The following is a 17,683-nucleotide window of genomic DNA, read 5'->3' as shown; positions in this document are numbered from 1 at the left end:
TGAAATAGTAGTTCAATAAAATTTTGAATGCGAGTTAACAAACGTGATGACATGGCCTTTGACCCGTCTAAATTTATATTGCATTGAAGTGTATCATGATGAGGTTTAAACATAGTACTTATCAATCAGTACAATCTTTTCAACCTCTCAAAAACTAAATATACAAGTGGACATAATCACATAACACCACGGAAATTAAGTACAAATTTAATTACTAATTTACGTTTCTTCTTTTGAGACAAAATATACTTTGTTACATTTGGTACTGTCGTTTTTTTTAACTGTTGAGTTTTATTATATAATAGCTGGAGAACTATCTGTGTCTAAATTATTTTGAAACTTAACCACATATAAAAATTATGTATGGAAGCTTGCAAGTGTGGTCACTCAGTGGCAATATAATACAAATTTAAAAAAATTCCAAGTTCTTGATGGACAGCAGTAATGTTTTTATTATCACTAGCCTGTGATGGAGGTAGTGTTTTCACTCATGTGTGTGTATGACCAGTATCATTTGAAAAGTTTTCATGTGATTTTAGTCAAATTATGTATAAAGACCAAGTATCTCTTAAGACAAATAGATTAAATTTTGGTGACTGTAGCAAAACTTTTAAGGTCAAACCGCTTTCATTAGTACAGAACAAAAACTGGGATTTTCCAATACTGACAATACTCAAGAACAAATTGAAACAGAAAAAGGAATTTGGTACCTAAACCTGTATTTTGTAGGGTGAGGAATTGTTTGGTTTATATTTTGGGTTGGTTACTGCAGGACTTCATGTTAGGAATGCCTTTTTTAGTTATTTTTTTATAATTATTATAAAAATGATATTCAAGACTTACAAGGTAATTTTCTTGTGATTATGTACATATATCAAAGAATGGTTTTAAAAACATCAACAGAGAAATTAAAATAATTATTTAATTATTTCACGGAATCTTCTCAAGTTTATCTGCTACAGTATGCACAGATAAAAACATTTGAGTAAACAAAATGAAAAAAACCCTTACCTCTGATTCAATGCTAATGGTTAATTCCTTACAAAACTGATCAATTACTTCACTGGCGCCATCTGGTTCAGGCAAAAAACAAACAAAGAAAACAACACTCAAGTTAGTTTTTTCATATTTGTCCCTACAACCAAGATGATCATTATCAAGGAAATCACTATAATATTTAAAGAAAAAGTGGCAATTATGATCTATATAAATTTCACTCTCGTTCTGCAATGCTCAAATAAAACAAAACATTTTCATCTAAGTCAAAATGCCATGGTTTCATTCTGGCTTGGACATGAAGTACAAATACATGTACCAAACACAAGAAAAGGTGACATTTTTTTTTATCTACATTTTTGACAATTTTTCAAATGAAAATAAACTGGAACCTAAATAATCTGTACTTTTATACTTTGGGGTTTTCAACTCTCAGAAACATGAACACCAGCTTTAATGATGACTGGGAATAAACAATAATGAACAAATTTAAACATAATGATACCATGGAGGGCAAATATAATTGCTCAAATCTGCAGGCATTCTTTCTTAACTTTTATGTGTGTTTTACTGAATTGAGGGTAGAAAAAACGACAATTGTACGTTTCACATTTATTCATGACCATGTTTCTGCCAGTTAAGGCATCATCAGGCACAGACTGAAATGGTTTGTAAACAGGTTTATATATAGTTTAACCAAATAACCGGAAGTAATCTTGACATTCACTATGAGACAAGTGAAGTGGAGCTTAATTTGGTTTTGTCATTTAGAACTTTTTCTGAATTTGTTTTTGGACCTCTATGTATTTAAAAACATTTCCAGACCATCTAGTTTTTTACCTTTCTTACATATATGTAAAATTTTTCAGTTATTTTCTGGATCAAGTTGGTGTTCAGTTTCAATAAGGTGGGATGCAAAGGTTGAATCCATTTTTCCTTAATTTCCAGCTTTAGTCTGCAGCTGATGATGTCTTTACTTGTAAAACCATGGCCTTTAATAAATGAAGTATGTACAGTTGTCTTTGTTTTTTTTTCCTCAATTCTGTAATTATGGAGTTTCACCAAGTACCAACAGTTTCAAGTATCAATTCTGTGTGTTTCATTTTTCAAATGGGCACAAAAAATCATACACAAGCTTATTGTGTAATAATTTCCTTTTCTGACTAAAAGATTAATATTCTTACGAAACTCTCAATTTTGGATAAAAATGAACCTTTGAATAATAATAATGAAAAAATGTGCAACATATTTCAATAATATATCATTTTCAACTGAAATTGAAAACTTTCTGTGAAAAAGAGCAAAGTAATTTGATGACTTGGTCGTCAACATTAATTTTTTGATTTGAAGTGTGTGTTGATCTATGTTATAAAAAAGATGCCAAGCAGATTGCTTGAAACACAATATAAAAAGTTAAAGTTATAAAGCAAAATTATCTTTAACATACCGTTATTGATAAAAGAAACATCTTGGCTCCCTCTTGAGTCGTATTCATTTTGACTGTGTAAAAGAAAACATAACTCAATAAAGGTCACATTCAGAACACACACTGACGATACTCTTTAGTGACATAAACAACTTTTGTTTGTTGTTGCAATAATGACACATCATTAAGGAAAATAATGTTAAATTATGAGATTGTGAGATGTGAATAAGACGACAACAACAACAACAACAAAAAACCACCTATGGGTACACATAAAGAAAGAACAAGTAATAATAATACGATGACAATACACATATATAGTTACACAAAGACAGAACTCAAGTAATAATGCAACAACAATACATAAATAGTTAAACACAGACAGAACTCAAGTAATCATGCAATATCATATGTATGGTTACACATCCAAACATAACTCAAGCAATCAGATATGCGGCAACTTCATTTAGTCAAACTTTCATTTGTTTTCATTAACTCAAGGACATCCAATATTAAAAAAATTCTCCGTGCAACAAAATTTAAATGAAGCATTAAGGCTGTACACCTAGTTTCAAATGTCCGAGATGTGATTCTCACGAAACAAATAAGAGTTAAAAGTATTATTTCTTATAAAATAAAGCTCATTGTAATTAGTCCATGTACTAATTTGTGCACAACAATATTTAGTGTAACTATACAAACAATAACAATAGAATTTTGTTTTCTTAGCAATGCCAGTTAAGTTATACATATCATAAAATGATCAAAATCAAAGTTTTTTTAAAAAATTTCCAAATACCAAGTTCCCTTGCTTATTTAATATCAGGCCTAGTCTGAAAACAAATTCTCCAGATTTTTTAAAATCGATAGAAAACAATACGATAATCTTAGAGTAAAAGGAAATGTAACAGTTCTTAACAAAGACAAGGTGTCAAGCATTTTTGTTCATAAAATTGGAATATAGGAAAGATAAAAAATAGGGTCAAATTATGACACAGAAAACTCTTTTAAAAATATTCTGTATTTGCCCAAACATAATGTGCACCCAATATTGATAGTTTAGATTGAAGAAAATTTGTTTTTTCACTCATCAGTTGTACAAGACGTACTGAATAATTTTGGAAATCTTTCATTGACATTTTTTACGAGTCAACTTTACAAAATTTATTGAAAAGTTCATACATGGTAATACACTAAGCTAATCAATCATCTTTACAAAAATCTTCGTCATTGCTAGAATTGTTTGTATACCCAATATTGATAGTTTAGATTGAAGAAAATTTGTTTTTTCACACATCAGTTGTACAAGACGTACTGAAAAATTTTGGAAATCTTTCATTGACATTTTTTATGAGTCAACTTTACAAAATTTATTGAAAAGTTCATATGTGGTAATACACTAAGCTAATCAATCATCTTTACAAAAATCTTCATCATTGCTAGAATTGTTTGTACCATCGGATTCCTAGGATTTCCTTCCTTGAACCTTTTCTCCATCCTCTTCTGGTTCGCACAACATCATCATTCATCTCATCCATCGCATTGGATACGTAATTTTTTTAAACCTTCAATGGCGCTTTAATGATTTTTGGTGGTAGCTTCTAATAAAATACCTAACAAAACTGAACGTGCACAAATATAATACACAGTCAATTTTTCGTGAGATATTTGGAAGAAAAAAAAGTGTACATTATATTTGGGCAAAAACAGTATATTTAAATGTTAACATATTCTTAAACTGAAAATGTATTTCCAATAATACTCACCTCCCCTCACACAACAGTTATTACTCAACTGATAGGGTTTCCTTCCTTTACCCATCAAAGCATTGGTCTGATTTTTTCTCAATTGCTCCAGTCTTTTATTCCCCACTTAACTGCCCTTGGCAATATCTGTCTCATGACACACTCTACCTACATCAATGTGCTTTCTATCCTGGTACTGTATATAAGCACGTCGTTCAGATATTATTATCACTTCTTCCAGACTGGTTCAATGTCAATCTGGTATTCTTTTCATCCGGAATCTAATTCTTGCACTGGGGGTGGAATTTGACATGATCCATCATCACTATTGGCCAGGCACCAACCAGGTAGCCGAGGCTCCACTGCTTGGGGTTGGAATTATAAGGCTATGGTCCCTAAATCCCATGTTGGTGGCTAGGGTATTTGGACCACAATATACACATACTTGTGAATGGATACCAATGTGGATCGCTATGGGGCGATGCATTTCTAGCCACCGGATTCACAATGAAAAGGTAAGCAACATCAATGTGTATAAACTATCATCTCAACCTCAAGAAATCTGAAAGGCAACATCCCAAACTTGGAATGACAGGGTCCTCTATGCTTTACTCAACCTGAGGAAACAGAACTTATCTGGTTTGAATTTATGAACACTCATTCTCGCTCCCCAACCACGTGGACAAGGAAAAGTCCAATTTTCTCCAGAATTATGGAGAGGACATGGAACAAACTGTGCTCAACCAAGGACCCAGGATCGGACCACTCTATATTTAGAATTACGAGAAGACAATGGACCCTCTTCCATGAACAATATACTGAACCAATATAAATCAAAAAGAAGGGCCACACTCAACCCAACCAGATAGCTAAGCCTCAAATCTAAACTGGTATTATGAGTAGGCTGGGATAATAAAAAAACAGCCAGGTCCAACTTCACCCTCTTCTCCAAGAGTGGGGGTAATTCACTTGAACACTCTGGAGGAATAACCTCTGTTCACCACCCCAGTGATTGGAAACCAGATGTGGTAAGGACTCTCTAGCTCCACTAGTAGGATACAAGGGGGGGGGGGCATTGGAGAGTCCTGAGGAACAATGCTTTTGAAACAGTGCAATAGGTTAAACAAGTTCCCTAAATTTTTAAAAGTAAACTGACCTTGATTTATTCCATCTATTGATCAGCAGTGATAGGCAGGATCCACTTATGCTTTGCTCATGATATTCCACGAGTGGCAGTCCAGCATAGTACAGCAATATCACCCAGTCTGCCTCTACTGTCGACATATGTACCATTTTCGTTGATAAATGTCTATCATGGGATTACACAAAGAGTGAGACAGATACATGGTAACCTTAGGAATTAAACCCTGATATCATGCGAAGGACCCCATAATCTACATGAATAAAGTTTGAGTTTCAGGATGGCTGGGTGTATGACATCAGATCGTGGCTGCCTCAACAGAGATGGCCAAAGTGGAAGAGATGAGCACTGCTGGAGGTACCACAGAAGTGGAAATCAGGGTTGAGCCAGCCAATCTAGTTCTATCAATAGAACCCAAGAAGGAGTTGAATGAATCACAGCTAGTGCTCTGGATAACATACGAATTGGTGCAATCCTGTCCAGTCCTGACTGAATGCATCTATTGCCAATGTCTGAGGGTGGAGTACCAGAAGCCAAAAAGTTGGTAGTTGAGTGTTCCAAGTAGTGGTAAAAGCATTGATCATTAGTGTCCCAAACTGAAAGTAAATCCAATGGCAAACCATTCAATGCAGCATCCATTATGTTGGGAGAATCCAGTAGGGTCAAGACAATTAATCTGTTAGCAAATTCATCACCCCTGAAACATGGCAAGTTTGTAGGATGATATGATGGGAGTGTGCTCAATAAAGAAGATCCAAGGTATGAAAACAAAGTGACCTGGACCAAGTGCCCCTTTGACAGTAAATATAAAACACCACCATGGAATTGTCGAAGTGAAGCATTATAATTTTTCCTCTCAATCAGTCCAGAACTTGATACATCACCCTTTAAACAGCAAGAAGTTTTAAACAATTGCTCTATAGGAAATCTTCGTTGTTTGTCCATAAGCCCTGGAATTCCTGACTGTTGGGATATGCACCCTATCCCTGAAGCAAGGCATCCATGAAAAGATGGATCTCTGGATAAGGTGGCAGAGAAACACCTATCGTAGTATTGTTCCAAACTAACCACCACACAAAATTGAAGATGTTGATCCTGAATAAGGAGACTGGGGAATCCAGTGAATTGCTGTTTATGATCCCTAGGTTGTGTAGAGACCATTGAAGGGATCTGATGTGCACTCTTTCCAAAGGAATGAGGGATTCAAGTGATGTTAACATCCCCAAAAGAGAAAGAACCATCCATGCGGTGGGAGAAGGAGATGTGGTTAAGAGTGAGACTGCCAGTTCCATAGCATGGAGCCAGCTGAGCCCAATTGAGATACGTGATGAAAAAGACACCCAGAGGGATGATATATTATGTTGGAGCAAGAATAGATTTCTTGGCTCTGATAACAAAGCTTGCCTTCAATGCTTCTGAAAAATAATCTGGGTGTGACATTCTGCCAACTGATGAGATGGTGCCAGCAGTTGTCAGTCATCCATGTAATAGTGTGTGTACATGCCTAAGGTATGGAGGTGATGAGAAAAAGCTTGTAAGATTTGGCAGAACACATATAGTGCCGATGCTAGTCCAAAGGGCAGAGCATTGAACAGCAGCACCTGACCCTTGTGCACAAAATGCAGATAATGGCAGGATGACTCCTTTATGTATATGTGCAGATAGATGCCAGTGACACTGAACTTGGTCATCCACAGTCCAAGCAAAAAATGTCAATGCAGAGTGATGAATGACTCCACTGTGAACCTTGGAGGATCTAGGAATTGATTTAGATGAGAAAGATTGATGATCAGGTGTCCATCTCCTGTCTTCTTGGGCACAACAAACAGATGGGAATAAAACCCTGGAAGAACTGGGAAGACTATTTACTGCCCCTTGACCAAAAAACCTCTGATAGCCCTGGAACAAAGTTCTGAAATCTGAGGATCTGCAGGAAGCAGAAACACTACAGGTTGGGTAGATAATGGTGGTGAAGATGCTACCTGAATGACTAATCTCGATGCAAGGCACTGTAGTACCGATGGATCAATGTTAAAGGTTTTCCACACATCCAGAAATTCTTCAAGCCAAGCCCCCACAGAACCTAAAGGCATACAGTAGTCACTGATGCTGCTGACAGCATTCCAACTAGGTGAAGGAACTACGCGGATATAAGCGGAATACATTTCTGGTACCAATAGACCAAGGAGCTGATATTGGGTGTTGGACACTCAAATAAAGGCAGAACTATGACACCCTGTAGTAGCCATGGAAAGTCAAGAAGCCAATAATGACAAGGATAAATGCAGACAGGCGACATCAACCCTAGATTCCAAAGACACTGGAACACCCACAAAAATCAAGGGTTGGAGAAAGAGGGCTTCATGTAACTCATAGAGGGCAGCAGCCAGTAGACAAATGCTCTATAACAATGCATCTCTACCCAAACAAATCCCAACAACATACCAGCTAAGAGACTAGGGAAAGTGCTGAAGCTGACAACTGAACCAAAGTAGCTGTTAACAATGGTCCCAACTCATCATCAAATTGATGAGGCAATCACCGAGAGGCTTCTGACAAAAAATTGAAGGGATGATAAATGTCTTAGCACAGTAGTTACGGTAAGATGAATCTTAGAAGACTGTGATCTATTCAGGTTGACCACAGACTCCTTTCTGGAACCCCACATTTTCAAAAGCGGGTCTATTCTTTGAGAGTCTAAATACACATCTATAAGGCAGTGGTAAGCTTAAGCATGTTGTTCTGACAAATGTGGCAGACAAGGCATAGCTGTCCTTTCACGTAACTAAGCAGTAAAACACCCTGCATAAACCGCAATATCAGGGGATGGAGGGAGAATTAAGTATTTGCCCTCAGACCTTTCCACCGTCAAGGAAGGTGCAAGCTCAAAACATCATACTTTCGATCTATACACTAAAGAAAAAGAGCCAGAGGTAGCTGATCCCAATTTGGCCTTCTGAGAAGCTGACAGAATGAAGGAAGACATTGGAAAAAGCGAATCTAAATTCTGTCCAGGATCACCCGCAAGTGTAGCTTCAGAGCCCCCCTGAAAAAACATCACTGAATATATGTCTCCATCTCACTATGAATTAGTTCCTGGACAGCCTCAATTGAGACCCCCCCTCCAACAGTTGTGGCATAATAGATATCAGAGGTGGGATAGGAGAGACCTGATTTGCCTCTGTGCCGGAAACAGAAATCCGGGAATTCATGACGTATATCAGCTTGCCATACGAAGTTTTTTTTAAATGAAAACCAACTAGGTGACATGAAGAATGCTCAAAGTATCTCCAGCGGTCATAGTACAAAGAAACCCATCAGTGAATGCTTTGTTGAGAAAAATATAATATCTGAATGAGGTGCTTATATACAGTACTAGGATAAAGGGTGTACTGACGTAGGTGGAGAGTGTCACAAGAAAGATATTGCCAAGGGCAATTAAGAGGGGAATAAAAAGCTGGAGCAAGCGAGAAAAAATTAGACCCATGTTTGGATGGGCAAAGGAAGGAAATCCTAGCAATCGAGTAATAGCTGTAGTATGAGAGGAGGTCAGTATGTTTTGGAAGTCTTTATGCAGAAATTCCTACTCGTCTAATAACATTTGTTTCAAACCAAACAGTTTGAAAGAAATTATTTAGTTAAAAAAACAACTTTGAAGCTTGTTTTAGCATGTTTTCTCATTCTCATAATTCTTTCTAAAATTAAAACAAGTTTTAGCATATATGAAAAGTCAACATAATTTAGAGATTAAAAGTATGTACATTGAATCAAGTTAATATTCTCTCTGCTTACTCCTTTCTAGAAACGAAATGTACGAACACTGAATTGGGAGAGTTCCAAGTGGGTGGTCCGAGTTATTTTGATCAAACACAGCTTTTTCACGTTGTATCAATAAAACCTTGCATTAAAAGATAACTTGATAATCCCAGTGAACAATAATCACGTAGATCAGAAAGTGGTAGAAATGTGAAACTAACTAACTGGACATTTTAATTTACAAGATGGTACTTCAGTCACATACAAGTGTTTGTACATCAGATTTATATCAAGGTTATGATGGATTACCCTATTATCGATCAACAATCCCTAAGTCTCACAACAATTTCAGTGGCAGTATTTAGTGAGTTTAAAAGAAATAAAGGCATAATTTTTGTAAATTTCAATAATGTTGTACTTTCCACACATTGTGTACAAGCAGAATTATATTAGACCTGGGCCTGTATGCATGGAATTAACAAAAACCCTAACTAAAAATCTGGTAGATCCTGAGCATCCAGCTTGTGTATTTTACATGCACATAACTTTATTCCCTAGGTAGCCTTGCCAGTGCTATTCACAGAGACAGTAGATGGTGCCTAAAGTAGACACTAGCCCTAATGATGATAACCGAAACTAGTCGGCTATAATTAGTAATAAAGATTTTACCTTTTGCTGTACCAGAAAACATCAGTTTTTCTGCTTTTTTTACTCTTAATGTATACTCATTATTAAATATAATTCACTGTTTCAAGGTCATCTTACACTGTCCCCTTATATGTTCCACAAAAACGTACAAGCTGGCAAAGTTGTAATTTGCATAGTTCTCTTATAACCTGTATCTGTACACTCAAATCTTTTTTGTCAGGAACAACTAGCCCTCATTATTTATTGTAACATAAAATTGATATCATGTATTCAAAAAATTTCATATAATTTTAATTTTTTGTTTAACGCCGGCAAAACACAAATGTATTCAATAAACATACACCAATTACACAAATTTTTAAGGCTAGTTTTCAGACTTGATAAACACATTTGAAAATTGAAATTTTTGAAATACTCACTATTTCTTCACAGATTTAACAATCATCTCTGCAGCTGTGACTCTTTTTTTCTTCTTATTCCGAACAGCATTGCAATTTCGAAGGTGCGCATCTTTAGAAGAAGTACTGCACGAGGCACTTTTAGAATCACACTTTTTTAGATCCGTTTTGGCTCGTAGACTTGTAGTAGGAACCGGATACCCACTAGTATCTGAATAATCAGTTCCATTACTGTTTTCTTTAAGTTCATTCTGAGTTGACAGTTTTTCTTCTGCTTGTGAATCATTTTGAACGCTATTAGTGGAGAGAACATCATCTTTCTCTTGTGGAAAGGATGACATTTCTATACGTCTTACTCTTCTTTTAAATCCAGTAATATTGTTGTACTGAAGCATCCGTTGGAAGCTTATACTGTACTTACTACCTTGGAACCATTTGCTAAGGTCAATATTTTTCCATTTCTAACAGATAAGAAAGGGATAAAAGCAATCAAAATTATTTACATGTTATTAGCACTGTTTCAACATATATAAAATCATGATACTTTTTAGAAATCATGTCAAAAACTAAAACCAAAATAAGTCTTCTAGAAAAGATACATAAAATAGGAAGGCAATGTACTCTTGTCTGAAAGGATATGAGAACAATGGAATGATGAGAAACAATTTATAAAAAAGAAAAAAGATACAATAGGACAGAAATATCAATGAAGACAAGTTTCAACATTAACAATAGATCAGCAAAGAGAGAGAGAGAGATAGAAAATGGAGAATCTATTCAGTAACCTGCTAAAAGTCTGTTGGAGTTCAAAATAGCCCTCACATACTTATAAGTACAAACAGTGTTATCAGTCATTTTTCCATCCACCATTCAATATCTGCAGTTTATTAATAAACATTGAGTTTTTTATTACTAAATCTTTTAGTGACAAAACGAGAGGGAATCCTCAATAACTGTAGCACTTGAAATTCTTTTAGGCAGGATTAGAGTAAAAAAAAAAAGGTATAAGACTTTTTTTTCTTTTTATTAGCTATATTTTTGTCCAGCAATACCAAGTGTGGGGGTGCATATATACCCCCATTTGATTTTTTTACTCACCGGGATCTCTACCAGCCTACCTCAAATTGAAATTCTTTTAGATAGGATTAGAGTAAATTTATCTTTGAGACCTTGAAGTCAAATACACCAATCAAAAGGGTTTTGCCTCCTGAGTACAAAACTGTAATCAGATCTCAAATCGGTCAAGAGATGACTGAGTGTTTAGCTAAAACTTGGTGCCATTCTATGAGCTGCTATGCCATGGCTTGAAATACTGAAATAGTGTTACCTTAAATAAACACTAACCTTTGTGCAAACTGGTGCAATGTTTTCTAACATTACAGTTCCCCCAACGTAACAAGTCCAAATAATAAGTACGTAATCTGTAATTCAGAAGTTTATTATATATGACAGTTTCACATTTTGTTTTCATCTATTTAAGACTAGTCTAAAGTTACCTTTAATTTCAGAAAACATTGACTTTTCTGCTACCACTAACACAGACAAAACAATTCTGTAAATTTTGTTTTACCTGCTTGAAACCATTTTCAATACAATCAGTCATCTCGTTATTGTACATCTCCCACTCTCCAGGATGATTTCCTTCCCACTGCCAGAAAATACCGGAAGCTTCTTGACCTTCACATGAGTAAATCTTTCTACGAACTGGACATGTAAATGCTGTATAAAAATACAAAAGTTTTTTTAATTGGTCTTACATAGTAAAACAGTAGCTAGCAAAAAAAGTGCACTGGAGCATGAAACCGTTATCCTCAGTTCTTGTACCTCACCTGATGAAATCAGTAAGCCTGGTGAAATGTTGTGACACAAAATAAACAAAAAATTTAATATGTACAACAAATAAAGACCTTGTGTGAATTTTAAAAAACATAGTTCTTTCTAATATTTAAAAGTCACTATTGTTGAATCTTTGAGAGAACAGAGAACTACATCCTGATAATAAATATGCCACTATCCCACAACCTTCTGTGAGAAATGAGTACAATGGATTATTTTGTAATAATTAACACACCATTTCACTCTTGTCTCCAACAGCACAAAGTATTTTCCAGCATCTAATTATCATCCGGCAAAAACCGATTTATGCAAAGTCTGCTATGTTTATTGCAACATGTACTGACAGCAATGTATTGTGGTTTTTCAGATTCATTTGATAGTTATGTCAAAAAAAATCAATTTATATTATTAAGGGATTTTGATTTTTACTGCTACAATGAATCAAGGTAAAAAGAACAACAAAAAAACAGGGGCTTAGAAGATCAATTAAGCATTTATTTTTAATCTATGAAAAACCAGTAAACATGAATAAGATTATTTGTAGCAAAGTTCTTAAACCAACATATACTTGCATTCATTAATACAAGTTGCCCTTAACATCTGATTTCTAAGGTTATTCCCCCTACCTGGTGTATATATATATTTTACACAGACACATATATTGGTAACTGTTCTAATTAATAGTATGTGTTTTAAACAAAATCCCGAGTTTTAATGGACTGTGTATTAGAAGCAAACAAAACAGAAACTAGTCACTGATTATAATGTGTGCTCACCTCTGAACAGATTTAGAATTAAACTAATACTAATTACTGTACCATAAAAATCTAACAGCTATTTTCTTAACCCTTTACGACTTTGTGGTTAAAATTAAGAAATGTTAGTACAATGGATTATTTTGTAATGATTAGCAAGTGATATATTATAGAAGTAATGTTTGTTTATACAGCTTCAAGATTGGATATGGAATGTAAAAAGTCAGTCCAGAAATCCATCATCCCTAACCAATAGGGAAGAGGCACTCAGTGTGCAATGAATTATACAAAAATGTACCAGTTAACATAACATTTAAGAACAAGAAAGGGTTGCCCCATCCACTAAATTAAACTAAAAAAAAATAATTTAAATATTTATCAAACCCTCCTTAACTTTATTGCAACCAACACATCTGAAGGTAATCCACGCCTTTACTTTCATATACATACAAAGTAACCTCTTCAAAGAATACCAAAATATCAGTAAGTTCATATTTCCCCTAGTAAAACCATGTTAACTATACAACAAAATTTTAAACTTTGTTAAAAAATTAGCAAAGCATCTTTCATCACTCTTTCAAAACTTTTCCCATCACTGATGTAAGACTAACAGGCTTATAATTACTTGGATTACTGGCATATTCAACAGGCAGAGATGAAATATATAAATTGTTTAAAAGACCACATGAAATATATTCATCAATGTGATAAAATTTAGGAGAATGGACGGCAACTGTCTGTTGTAGAAACACAAGTATAAGGGTGATGTTTTGAAAGTCTTTCACCTTTCGTCTTCAGGTCGTTGTGTGTACGGTGTTGTTGGTGCTTAAAGTATTCTGGTGGATTGTGAAGTGCATATTATAGTTGTTTGGTTTCTTCATGTTTCTGTTTGATGGAGAGACTTCCTTTAGACTCAACCAATGGTAGCCTCAGGTTGCTCACCTCTAATCTAGAATCTCTGTTTAGTGAAGGTTTTACTGTGTTAATGTAAAAGGATTCTTTAATTTTTCTGGCCTTCCAGAATTTGTCTATGTCAATGATTCTAGTTTTTTTCCCAGTTTAATTTGTGTCCAGTTGACATGGTGTATCCTTCAATGGCTGACTTTAGTGTTTTCAAGAGTCTTGTACTGTCTTTATGACTACAATTCACCATTTTTAATAAATAGATAAACTTTAATAAATTGTTTTTTAATAAACAAAACAGCCTACCATTTCTTGACATACTCATCAGCAGACAAGAGAGAAAAATCATCCCAAACTGTATACAGAAAACCCATCCACAAGAACAGATATCTACACTTCTAGTCCTATCATCCAACCTTAATAAAATGTGGTATTATCCAATACTTAAACAAGAGAGCAGAAAATATTTGTGATAAGACAGCCATAGAAACAGAATGCCAAAATGGTTACACCTCCTCTTCCATCAAAAACTCCCTAAAGACCACAACAGAAAAAAAAAAGATAAGGAAAACACTACCACTACTACCATTTACTGCCAATACCTGCAAAATGTCAGCAAAAGCTCAAACACATAGCCAAGAAATTCAACATAGACATCCAGTAAACATCCTACAAGACACAGTTACCATCATCATGGCTAGTCAGCTGTAACTAATAATAAACATTTTACCTTTCACTATACAAAAAAAAAAAAATAATAAAACAAATCAGTTTTGTGTGTTTTTCACTCTTACTATAGTAACACAATATGCCTGAAAATAAATTATATACGCTTGTCTTTAGAGAACATGAGATGGTTGGTATTACTAACTTTGATCATTACAAAATGTGTAGTTTTACTGTATATATATCGTAAAAGGTCTTACAGATACATAATACACACGTTATCACCACAAATTGTAATTACACAACACATTTCATCTTAATAATTAAATGACTGATTGAGTCTTCCACGAATGAACATTTGTTGTGCATTTCTTTAACTTGCATTGCTCTTATATTAGAAAATTCTCACGTAAATTAACGTAATTTTCCAGAAGATTCTCTACCTGTATTGTCGGAGTATGCTACAAATTCATTCATGTTGACACTGAGGTGTTTCAGAGTTTTTTCTACTTCTCCAAGACAGACTATATTTACTACATTTTCATAAGATTTTTCCAACAGATGAGAAACTTTGGGTGAATACGATTTCCATCTTCCATCTGTCCCTATCCACTCCCACACCACAGTTTTCCAGGGCTGAGCTGTAGCCATGATCTATACACCTATATTTCTGTAAAATGTCCAAGTTCATCTGTTAGTAAATATTAATTATTTAAACTCATGTTGGTATTTATTTGGAGTCAGCCAACTGAACAAATGTAAAATTAAAAAAATGGGAAAAATCCCAACCGTATCTAGCCAATTATTTAGTAACTTAATATAAAAACACTTCTCAGTTGTATAAATATTCCTTAGTTAAATCTTAAGTTTCTTTATATATGCAAAGACTTTAATGAGTTAGCCAAATGTGCACGGGTCAGTCCACTGGACCAACCTTGTGCTACAGAAGGAATGTTGTCTACAATTCCCAACTATCAATGTGCAAGCTAATGTTCACGTGATGAATTTTGTTCATCATTAACTGCAAGGCACATAAGACCGATGCTTTTGAACTCCGGTTTTAAGTGGCACAAATGGATAAGAATGGTAACTGGACAGTATAGCAAACACACTGGACAGTATATACAGTCCATTGCAGGTTAACCCCCCAGCTAATATAAAAACACAACAATGCTGGCCAGTTTCGAACTCGTAACCATTCGACTACAAGTTCAAAGCATGAAACCAATGATCCACGTTACCCCTTCTACCTTCCATCTACACAGTTTGCATATTTAATTTGCATAACCTGCAGAACCTCTACTATTCTTACATACAGTTTTTTTCAGTATCCCTGTTTATTGTGTCTGGTATTTACTCTCCTCTACCATAAACTGTCACTAAATCAGCAACGTAGGGTAAAATGAATAGTCGATAACTCTGACATCAAATACATAATACCATGTTGAATGGAACTCTGTAAAAAGGTTGTAGCACATGCACTTTGACCTCTACCTGTGCACACAGGGTTAATGTAAACCTAAATTACATGTACTTGTAAGAAGATAATTAAGATTATCAGTTTTATCTTTCTACTGAGGAAATACAATTCTTATAGAAAATATTGAAAAACATTACTAAATACTTCAAATAATGTTGAAATTTTCACATTCTCTAATAAAGTTAATGAAAGGGATTTGGGTAAAATTGTAAACAGATCTTTGTTTCATTTGCTGAAAGTATTATTTTGTGTTTGTGTGGTCATATGTATGGCCTTTCACAAAAAAAAAAGATGTCCTAACAGACCTGAAACTAAAAAAAAAAAACTTTATGAAAAATAGTAACGCAGTGAAACAACACTACATTTATGTATATCAAAAACAAAGGAACACAAAGAACAAGACTGACATTAAAATATAGAATACAAGATCAGTGACATACCTCTTCAACTTAAAAACAGAACTATTAGAAGTTATATATAACCCGTACAGTATAAGTTTAATGGAAATACAATGAACCAATTGATGACAAGTGCAAAAGTTATAAAATTACAAAACTGACGTATTTATGCGTGAATTTCACGGTGTTGTAAAACTTATATTACATTAATATTAATACTAGTAACACTAATAGTACTAAACAGAATATGCTATTTCCCCAACTTCGCAGCTTTAAAGTTTAACTTAAATATAAATCTAAACAATTTTTAACTTTAAAGTGGTTCACGACTTTGAAATATTTTGTTAAATAACACTTTTAACAATAACAGCTTAAAAGCTACACTTGGCTTCAACGCGTCTAAAATAAACTGATCAATATCGTTAAAAATATAATAACATTAAAATACGTAAATATATATTTGTTTTACCTTATTTATATAATCGTAACTGTCACCATTAAGTAGTAACTGTAACAGAAAACGAACAGAAATAACAAAGTGACATCCTCCCAAAGAAGTCAGAACCTCCCCGACCACAAACGTAAAACAAAACCAGAACAATACCTCTAGCGCCATCTGCTATTTACAAATATTATCATATAATTTCAAAATCAAACTTTAGCTAAGAAATACATACTGGCCATATTAAATAGAAATGTAAAAGTTTAAATCTTAAAGCTCTCTATCAAAAGTTTTGAAAGATTTAAAACCCAAATGATGACTTAAAGCTTATCAGTGTTTAAAAACAGAGAGGTTATGACAGTAATTATCAACATGACAAACAAAATCATACCTCCAAGCCTGTGTTTTTGACATAAACTAACACACACAAGAACTAGAACTTAAACTACAGCAGCAGCTATTTATTAAAAAATCAAAACAAAATAACTTAAATAATTGAAAATGCGATATCTATATAATTAAGAGTAACGTGTGGGGGATGGGTTGTTGTTTGTAGTTTAGCACAAAGCTATACAAAGGGCTATCTGTGCTTTGCCCACCATGGGTATCGAAACCCGGCTTCTAGCGTTGTAAGTCCACACACATACCACTGTGCCACTGGGGGTGAGGAATTTTTGAACTTCATTAAACTATTAAAAAATGAAATTAGGAGTAGGGAAGTGTGGATGACGTCACCATACAAGTAAGGGAGGGGTGGGTGTATATAGTACTATGTATTGCAAAGGGAAAGAAAGGTATTTGAGTAATGTATATGTCATTAAAAGCTAAATAACCACAAACCATGGTATGAAACATTGTGTGTAAAGTATACGCTGTTAGTGAATCAAGAATGACGGATATAAATATATATATATACAAGCGAAAGTGCTCGGCTTCGGCTTTGCTCGGAATATTAGGTTGATATTGTTACGTATCTTCTAGTTTGATAATTTCCGGTATAAATTCTTTCCGAGGAACTTCAGCGATGCAAGTCCTTTCTTAAATAAAGCTAGTTTATTCTTTCTCGATACAACTTTGCAATACAAAGAATTTC

General features: G+C 34.4%; 1 protein-coding gene across 3 annotated transcripts in view; it reads right to left on the bottom strand.

The window, feature by feature from the left end:
* Positions 1-16,736, bottom strand: part of LOC106465685 (E3 ubiquitin-protein ligase DTX4-like) — a 31,289-nt gene extending 14,553 nt beyond the window's left edge. For 2 of the 3 annotated variants that reach the window (XM_013925922.2, XM_022393606.1), the window contains exons 1-6: positions 16,618-16,736; positions 14,714-14,940; positions 11,681-11,829; positions 10,132-10,571; positions 2,444-2,496; positions 1,012-1,073 (exon numbers count right to left, since the gene is read on the bottom strand). In XM_013925922.2, coding sequence (XP_013781376.1) covers positions 1,012-1,073; positions 2,444-2,496; positions 10,132-10,571; positions 11,681-11,829; positions 14,714-14,921 — 912 coding nt within the window. In that variant the 5' untranslated portion in view covers positions 14,922-14,940; positions 16,618-16,736. The remainder of the gene's footprint in view (positions 1-1,011; positions 1,074-2,443; positions 2,497-10,131; positions 10,572-11,680; positions 11,830-14,713; positions 14,941-16,617) is intronic. The other variant, XM_022393605.1, reaches the window with a different exon arrangement.
* Positions 16,737-17,683: the final 947 nt, after the last annotated feature.

The sequence above is a fragment of the Limulus polyphemus genome, unplaced genomic scaffold, assembly GCF_000517525.1.
Source record: "Limulus polyphemus unplaced genomic scaffold, Limulus_polyphemus-2.1.2 Scaffold2019, whole genome shotgun sequence".
NCBI lineage: Eukaryota > Metazoa > Arthropoda > Merostomata > Xiphosura > Limulidae > Limulus > Limulus polyphemus.
This window is presented reverse-complemented; position numbering and strand designations above follow the sequence as displayed.